The sequence below is a fragment of the Malaclemys terrapin genome, chromosome 4 (assembly GCF_027887155.1).
Source record: "Malaclemys terrapin pileata isolate rMalTer1 chromosome 4, rMalTer1.hap1, whole genome shotgun sequence".
Lineage (NCBI taxonomy): Eukaryota > Metazoa > Chordata > Testudines > Emydidae > Malaclemys > Malaclemys terrapin.
Window position 1 is genome coordinate 787,668 of NC_071508.1, and position 9,610 is coordinate 797,277.

Genomic DNA, 9,610 nt, shown 5'->3' on the forward strand with positions numbered 1-9,610 from the left:
CTCTGATTTCTCATCCAAATGGAAACCACCCAAAAAGGCCCTGATTGTGACTATTGCTCAACGGGCAGCAGTATTTTCACCCTTCTTTTCTGCCAGTCCTAGTCAAACTGATTTTATTATTGGACACATACAGCAATAGACAGATTGTGGTATCAAGCCCCTTTGCACCTGCAATATTACTTCATATGGCCCATGCTATGTTACTCATCACATCTCTGCATGCATAACATTGAGCAGCCAAGGTGGCTGGAAGAACAGTCTGTCTGTGCTGGATTATTGCATGCTATAGATGCCCTTAATGCTCTCCAGTGCCTGCTCCTTGGTTATTTTCCACCAGTCTTCTGGGAGATCGGCTGGTTTAGCCTTATATTCTCTAGCAAACTCTTGCCTGAACTCTTTAAAAACAAACTTCCAGTAATCAGAAGCCTCACTACTGGGATCTGGCTGAATGCACCAGTCTGGGTAATACTCGCGGTAATCTCTGAAGGGAATCAGTGTCCCTTTTGTATCTGATTTGCTAAAGAAAGCATTAGAGACCACATCAGAGGAGCATAACGAATAGTCAAGTATTTTTGTGAGGTGATCCCTGCGTCGCCTCAGTCCCTGGGGCCGATGTACTGATGCAAAGTGCTCTGTATGAGCTGGGCTTTCTGCTTCACAGGGGACTCCGCAGAACGGACACTGCTTCCCACAGCCAAACACTCTCTTGAACAGCTCATCCTGGGGCTTCACCTGGAGCTTGGAGAGTTTCTCCTCTATGTTCACAGCTTTAAATTCTGATGCCAGGTTCTGCTCCAGCTCAGAGAGACAGTCCCCAATGTCAGCAGAAAACTGGCTGGTATCGGCACTGGCTGTAAATTGGAAGAGCGTCGTTTCCAAGCTGTCTCTGGGGATGACTAGGTCTTTCTGTAACAGCCTGCAAACGTTCGCTACAAAGTCAGAGACTGTGCTAGTTCCCCCATTGGTTGACATCTCTAGAGCTCCTCTGACTTTCTCGATGATGGCGGAAAGGATCTCTGCTTCGAGAGCTTCGACACTTTCTCTGTTTCCATAGTGATCTAAAATGTCTCTCCGTATCGCTGCTTTGACAAAACTTTCATAGTCGTTAATGTATTTCATGTAGTTGTTAAAGTCCATCTCGTCCAGCAGTTTCTGCAGCACAGAGAGCTGGAAGCAGGCCCGGCTGCGGTAACCATTGGCCTTCTCACTTCTGGAAAGGTCATCTACTATCCTGATTCCCAGCCTTTTGTTAACATGTTCTGCCAGGGCAGGTTTGAGACAGTGCTCACAGAAATCCCTGGCTCTCCGCTGGCAGGGATCCTTTTCCAGGTAAAGATTTATAAATGTGGACAAATACTGAGGTTTCAGTTTCTCCAGCCGTTCCTGGGGATCATTTTCTTTGATAAAGTTTTCATGCATCTCCTGGAATGCATGGGCCGCCTCCCCCAAAATATGAAGTTTCAGGTCAACTTCAAAGCAAGCATTAGTGTGAAGGTTTGGCACATCCTCCTGCTGAAGCCTCTCGTTGATCATCTGCAGCAGTTCTCTGCCATAGGTCTCATCATAATCCGCTTTGGAACTCGCCTTCTCTTCGATATAACGTTGGCACTTGTCCATTAAAGAACGAGCAAGTTCCTCTGCTTTGTGCTGGTATTCCTGTGTGAACGATTCTCTCATGTCCCTGAAACATGTTAAATCCAAATACTCATTGTCCACAGTGAAAGGTTTAATCCTGTAACTGCACAAATTTCCTGCTTCCTGAAGTTTCTGCCTGACTGTGCTCCCTCGATTCTCTAGGTCCTTTCTCAGCTGGAACTCTAGATCTTGGGAAAGCTGGCGTTTCTGTAAACTAATGAGCTTTAACTCAGACACTGCTTCCTTCCACATCGTTTCAAATTCTACTTCCAGTTCCTTCTTCTCCAGTTTAAGTTTTCTCCTCTTGCAATCTTCCAGAAGGCTGACGACTTTCTTTTCTGTCATTCTCTTGTACTTGGCCTGGATATTGTCTATCTTATGCCTGCTTTTTGTAATAAGAATTGCGTCTTCACACTTGCTGGCTGAGTAACGTTCAAGTTCCGTCTTGAGTCTCTTTGTGCTTCTGATAAAATCTTCTCTGTACTTTTCTATCAGGTGTCGGTTTCTAGCTCCACTTTCAAAGTATCTCTGTAAACACTTCACAATCCTCTCTTCCCCTTGCTGCACTTTTTCCTGCGCCTCCTGTTTAAAGTTCCTGGCATCAGGTAGTTCATTACATGGCTGGTTCTGAATTGCCGTTTCTTGGTCACATACCCAGAGATGCATCTCCTTGCGGAGCTCCCACTCCCACTCCGAATACCTCAGACACAGCTGGTTATAGGCCTCGGCTACCAGGCTGTTTCTGAAGCTGAAGATGAAGTTCTCGTGTTTCACAGCGTTCCACAGACTCTTCACCCACTTGGTAAACTGGGGGATGTCCCTGGGGTTTCTGTTAGGTGTCCGGCTTCTCATAAAGTCAAGCAAGTATTTCTTTAGCTCATAAACACTCTCACTGTACCCCAGGTTCACCGGAGCCATGGGCGGGACTCCCTGCCACAGCCCAGGGATGTACCAGTTGTGTTTTTCCGGATCATACGCCATAATATCAGAAAAAGTCAGATCTCTGCTTAGTTTTTCCATCCTCGCTGCAGCTTTGGTCATTTCATTGAGATTTTCCAGGAAATGATTCCTGTCCCTCATGTTTTGTTCATGGGCAGACACGTCACCGACGTTCTGATACACAAACTGGCAGTTGGGTTTGTGCCCTATTTCCTTCATCCTGAGAAAAGCGTGGACTACGATTTGCAGAATGTCCTTCATTTCGCTGGTGTTCTCCATGGCCATGTTAACGATCGTTACGTCGCTTAACCCAACCACCAGTGTGGCCAGCTCATTGTCATGTTCGTAACTGTCCTCCAGTTTGGCCAGCTGAGGGGCTCTCAAGCCTTCTGTGTCTATCACCAGGATAAAGTCGCAGCCCAGCTCCTGCTGAAACTTCTCTGCAACTTTAATGAGCGTCATGAAGGCTCCTCGCGTACATCGGCCGCTGCTCACGGCCAGCTGCAGGCCGAACATGGAGTTCAGCAGGGTGGATTTGCCGGTGCTCTGCACGCCCAGCACTGACAGAACCAGCAATCTGGACTTTTCCCCCAGCTTGGCATGGAGCTCGGTCAGAACATCTGTCACCCACTGCAGCGGGACGTGGGATGCGTCTCCATCGATGATCTCTAGAGCAAATCCGCTGAGCATCAGGTCAGCGGCTATGCCTGGGAGATAAGTGAACCGCCTTTGGCTTTGGGCTGTTTCGCCGTCCTTACACACTGAGTGTTCTGCCTCATAAAACTGCCCCAACTCCCGCATGAAATGCTCCACCCCTAAGGAACTGGCTACAATTAATTCATCTAGCTTTGCTAGCTGCTCGGGGCTGTGGCCTGGAGTCCTGTACGTCTCCTTATATTTAGCCCGCAGTTTGGAAAGATTCTCCCTAGCAATGTGATCCAGTCTGAATTTCATCCATTTCAGGAAGTAGTGTGTTGTCACTGGAGTGAGCTGCTCTAGTGATGCCTTAAATGTCCCCATCCCGCCCGTGAGATCACGCCCGTTCTGCTGGGTCCGTAACTCCAGCAATTCCCGCCTCAGGTGAGATTTATAGATCTCTGTGGGGGTTTCCCCTTGCTTCTTCATTTGACAGAGTTCTCTTTCTACTTCAGCCAGGCGTTTACATGGGACCCCTTGGAGTGTCAGTGCTCTGCCCTTGTACTCAACAACGTCCCCTATTTCCCCAGTGATTTCGTCTGCTCTCTTTCTCGCTTTCTCACATTCCTCGCAGTCCTCATCTACCTGGAATCCTCGTTCACGCGCTGTCACAGCCATGTCCTCTACGCTCATGGCTCTCTGGGGCTGCTTCGTCAGGTGTGCTAAGGTGTCCTGCAGCCTTGTCACAAAGTCTGAATCGTTTGCAGTGTTATCCTTCACAAGCACATGGGACTGGGTCAGCTTCAGCAGCGGGGCCAGTTCATTGAGGAATCCCTGTGTTTTACTGGTTATAGAAAATTTGGGGTTGAGTATGAAGTAGAATTTTGTCCTTGAGTCCTGCAGTGATGATAGGAGTTTGTATTTTCTCTCACTGATGCAGTCAGTGAATATGAACACAGCGGAGGAGATCTCTGCCAGGAAGCTGAACTGCAGCTGGTGGGACTCAATGTTTCCTCGCAGGTTAATAACCGTAATGGGCTCCTGGAAAGGATCCGAACTCTCCCTCCCCCCGGGGAAATACCAGGAGATCTCTACCAACCCCTCTGCGATTTCCCGAGGGACGTTCCCAGACTCCATGTCCCGATGGATGAAGAAATTGTGCTCCTGCTGGTGGGGGCTGAGGACCTTGTTAAGGATTTTGGACTTGGACAAGCTGCATCTCCCCAGCCGCACGAAGGAAAAGGTTGGCACTGACCTGAGCACCAGATTCTCCTCCCTGAACCCCCGGCTGTCTCGCAAGGAGAGCGGCCTCCACTTCCTCACAATGTCCCGCATAGCCCACAGCAGGAGTGTGCACGTGGAGGTGCCCAGGGCAGGCAGCAGCAGGGGGAGGGCGAATTGGCACATGGACATCTTCAGCAGGATCTCCTGCCGCAGGAACGTGTCTGAGCAGCACAGAACAGCGCAGAGCACATCCAGGGGGTTCACGCACACGCTGGGGGCTGGACTTCTAGGCGGAATAACAGCAAAAGGTTCCTCCCCATCCTTGCTGATCCCATTGTCACCTGGTGCAGCGGGTACCAGCCTTGTACGTCTGGCCATCCCGTTCACAGCCATGACCTTCCTGAGGAAATGCCACGGGATCTCTCCTAACGTCCGAGGGTTACTCTCTTCTAACGTCTCCGTGTTAATTTCCAGGATGTCGTTAAGCTTCAGCTTTCTGCTTTGGTGTCTCTCCAGTCCCAGGTGCACTAGGAAGTCCTGGAGCGATTTCCCTTTTACTGCAAAAAGCAATACACATGTTAGTGGTGATGTTTGCATTGTCTGTGTGCCCCTCTCTCCACCCGGGTACTTCTCTCGGTTCACTCAGCTCTGTTCTGGCTTCTGCCAAAGCTATTGATGATCCTGCTGCCAGTGTGACAATGTAACTTCCATGCTTCCTCCTCCTCTCATTTCTAGCTCCCACTGAATCAAAGGAATTTGCTAATCTCCTCTATGGAAATCCATTTCTGCCCAATACAGCAACTTCATACCTGAGAATGATCCCCCTCCCGTCCCCAGGTCCCATTTAATCCAAAACTCTCACGTCCTCCCCTTGGCCTTGTTCCATTTCTGCCGCTCTGTAAAATTCTTTTCCAATCTCCACCTGATCTTTCCACACACCTCATTCTGCCCCATGAGGCAATCCCCTTGTATTATTACAAAGGGCAAGTAGGAACCCCTGACTGACATTTGTAGCATTCATTATTTTATACAACTCGATCCAAATATATCAGTGTCATGTACCCCGTACAGCGCATACTGTCGACACAATTAATTTACAAACCACATTAAAAATGCTACTTGGGTTGCAAAGTCGAGCCCATGTGACTTTCATCCAGCCCCCTTGTATGCATTGTGATACAGCATTTCATTACAGGACCACAGACTGTTTTTCCACAGGCCCCCTGCCTCATTCCACCATGCACAGAACGGAAGCCCGGAGGAGTTCATAATAAGATTTGACAGTTCTTCTTCACTGTGGGGCCCTCTTCAAAGCCACGTCCATTGAGGGGGGGCAGTCAAACGCTCAGGGCCCAAGGCTGTTTAAGAGAGTGCATCCCCCAACCAAATCAGTTCCTGCTCCATCACCCCAGAACTGAAGAGACCCACTGCTCTGTCCATGGTATCCCCCAAAATCTTTGTGTGCTGTTAATGTTATAGTTGTTAATTGTTATACATTAGGATACACCTAGGAATTCCTCCCCCACCCCCCTTTTTTTTCCCTATTATCTATTTCTGAGCCTTCCGGGTTTGCCCTGGCACCAGAGCCAGGCTGGGCCAAGAACCCCACACAGCTGTGCATTGTGACCAGCCAGCCACCCAGAACTGGACGTGCAGAGCCACTGTGTCCTCTGCCCAGGGGAGACTCGTTCCCAGCTCGCTGGGCAGTGTGCAAAGCTTTCACACCCCGGACTCATCAGGACCGTCAGTGCCAGCTCCAGGCTCATCTCACTGGCTGTGTCTCAGACCCCATCTCGTGCTGGGCAAAGAGCTGGTGCCATCAGCACTGACTCAGGGCGGGGGGAGACCCTGGTTGTGTCTCCTAAACCAGCACTTCCAGCTGCTGCATTTCCTGCATCACCTGCCAATACCACCACCCCCAGCTGCTCCTCTGGCCCCAACCCCCAGCTGGCACTGTGCCTTGCTGCCACACCATCAGCACCAAGCGAGGACCCCTGACCCTCACTGACCCTGTTTTTGGACCTTGGCACCGGTGCCTGGGTGGGGCTGGGGGTTGCATAAACCAAACCGTAACACCGCCTTACGTTTGGGATGAATGTGGGGACATGCCACATGAGGGCATCAGACACCCTCCTACACACACGTTGCCCACAAAGGTTGTGTAGCTCAGCACCAGGGAGTGTCTGCTCCCAAGTGTGTGACTGGACAGAGAAGCAAGCTCCCTTTATCTCAACAGATCAGATATGAACAGCTGACGCTTAACGCTTTATTGCCCTCATTTCAAACCACTGGTGTGTGTGTGTCGTCATCTGTAACCTGAACTTGATGTTTGTGTAGAGGTTTAAAATAACACATTAATGAGCAGTGAGGTGGCAAAATTCCTGGATGACCCAAAATTATGTAGGTTGTCGAGCCCAGAGAAAACAATGGGCAGCAGGATGGTGGATACAAGTCAGTGTAAGTTTAAAAGAGTTTTATTGAGGCGTGAAAAAAAATCACCTTTGTGACCAGTGCTTAACAAAAGCATGGCTGGTTGAATTTGAACGGGTACACAGTGGTGTTCATCTGCTGCCAATACGGATGCAACAGAGCCCCACTTCTAAACCCCCATTTTCATCATCTCATAACTTTCTGAACTATTCATTCATCTGTGGGGCTGAAATTGGCCTTGGTCTCTGTCCTAAAGGTGAATTTTATGGAAAGTTTGAGCAAACTCTCTTCAGCCAATTTTGAGCTATGGAGGAGTGAGGGAAAAGTGTGCTTTTTCCCATTGTTAAAATTGTGTTTTATCACTTAAAAAAAAAAAACAAAACCATGGCAACAGTAAAACGTCTGGAGTTTGAAATCTAAACTTAGCCTAGACAAGCACCAAACTACTTGGTGTAGTGGAGAAAGAAAGAAATACGGATCTAAGCTGTTGAAAAACCACTTCTGAGCCTCCTCAGTGGGCATGTGCTAGCCAAGTTTTAAAACCACACTCAGGAGTGCCTGTTTTCTCTGCCCAGGCCTGCTGCGTGGCTAGTGTGTGTGTGGGAACCTGCAAACATTGTGTTGGGAGCCATTTCAGAGGAAGGTACTCTAGGACTATCTTCCCCTGTCTTGTTGTTGAGAAAGACTGTCCAGTCTCCCCTCTTTAGTTCATTGCACACGTGGATACTGAACGTTTCCGCTCACAGGATACGATCAGGTAAAGGTTCAAACAGGGACAGCAGCCAGCTCACTGGGTAGCTTGAGGCTAGTCCCAGTCCCAGACCTGTGTAGAACCCAGCGGTGGGGCGCTTACCTTCAGCCTCATTCTGCAGGGAAACCTCGTCCTCTTCACTGTAGTGTTCACGTGGAGCTGAAACCAAGAACACAGCCCTGAGCCAGAGTGTGGTGACCCGTCGCCACACCGCGTGTTACCTGCGCTATTGCAGCCTTCGCGTAAAGAACGAGTCTCAGAATTCAGTGTCAAATATTTACCTTCATTCTCAGGCTCCAGCAAGACATCCGTCTCTGCACCGTGCTGGTCACGTGGAGCTGAAACCAAGAACACAAATCTGAGCCAGAGTGTGGTGACCCGTTGCTGCACAGTGTGTAACATGTGCTATTGCAGCCTTCATGTGACGGAGTCACAGAATTCAGCTCTGGGGTATTTACCATTGTAGTCTGTCTGCAGGTGAACTTTGTCTTCTGCACTGTAGCATACAGGAGTATCTGAAATTAAGAGCAAAACCCTGAGCCAGAACATGGTAACCCATTATCGTATGGTACAGTCAGACTGTGTTACATCTTTCCTGCAAAGAATGCTTCACAGCTCATCACTTGTGTTTGCCTAACTGCAGACTCTGTAGGTTACAATATTTCCTACAGGTAGCATCTGATTGCAGACCACGAAGTGACTGTTTCAGGGTGTAGCGGGGTGGACACCTGCTCCTGCCTGGAAGGGCTAAAAGCAGCCCTGGAGAGGGCTGATTGGGGAAGCAGCCGCAACTGGGCCACACCCCAATCAGGCCACAGCTGGCCGGTATATAAAGGCTGGGAGCCAGATGTAGCCTATAAGACTAACCTGCTTGCTTGTAGATATATATCTTTTCTTATAGTTTAAATTTGATGTATTAGGCTTATAAATTTATATTAAAAGTAAGTTTGGCTGTAATGTAAGATCTACCTACAGGCCAAACCCCTGTATGTTAAGCTAATGCAAAGTTAACACCTTTTGAGACCCTCACCCAAAAAAGTAAAATTAGACAAAACACCCACGCAGATGTCTAGAGACCTTTACCTGGACCAATAGCCTTAAAGGGTGGAAACAGGGGTTTTCCCACAGACTTAACAAGTACACCACAAGAGACTGATGTGCGTACATACCTGTCATCAATACACACATACATACTAGCCTATGGGGTAAGTGACCCTAACACTTCTGTGGGTGAGGAATGAAATTTGGGCATAAGAGGAAGGAGGTCCGGCATTTGCCCTATAAAAGAGGTAACTCATCTCAATAGAGTATCTCCGTTCTTCATTTTCTCCGTTCTTACTTTACTCCATCTCCATTTCTCACTATCGCCGTTCTCACTTTACTCTATTCTCATTTACTTCCTCCACTCTATCTACGATGACGGCTACTATTTGTAGGCTATACTTGTCCTTCTTAAACTTTAAGTTTCAAGGGAACTAGGCTAAGCTGGGTTTCCCTAAGTTTTATTCTTAGTTTGTTTATTAGGTTTTGATTTAAGTTTAAGTCAGTCAAGTTAACCCTCGTCAGCTTTGATAGTTCTTAGCATTTTCTAAGCACTGCATCCCTCACTCAAGAATTGAGAAACCTGAACCGCAAGGCTGGTCCTGTGTCTCTTACCACCAGGTTATCCAGGAAGGGTGTGAGTATATTAACCAAAGCTTTGTTGCATGTAATAGTATATTATCATATGTATCTTTTGAATAGCAGTAATGCAATTGTCACTTTGTAACTCTGGGTATTTTACTATTTATTTACTATTATTGATTTTAATAAAAAGTCTTTAAGGCTATATCTGTCTCTGTATGAGCTTCCTGTCACACCCCCGAGGGTCCTTTCTAAATTCTGTGGAGCCTGATTCAGGACAAGAACTTTTATCTTCTGATCAAACAGATTGGCGAGCCTAAGACCTATACTAATTAATATTAACAATAATAATTATTAATATTATTATTAAAA

General features: G+C 47.9%; 1 protein-coding gene across 1 annotated transcript; it reads right to left on the minus strand.

Moving 5' to 3' along the window:
• Positions 1-273: 273 nt before the first annotated feature.
• LOC128835495 (up-regulator of cell proliferation-like) lies at positions 274-5,510 on the minus strand. Its single transcript, XM_054025021.1, has 2 exons — positions 5,504-5,510; positions 274-4,991 (listed from the first exon to the last, which is right to left on the minus strand). Exons 1-2 carry the CDS (start codon positions 5,508-5,510, stop codon positions 274-276), a joined length of 4,725 nt encoding a protein of 1,574 aa, XP_053880996.1.
• Between the last annotated feature and the right edge of the window lie 4,100 nt (positions 5,511-9,610).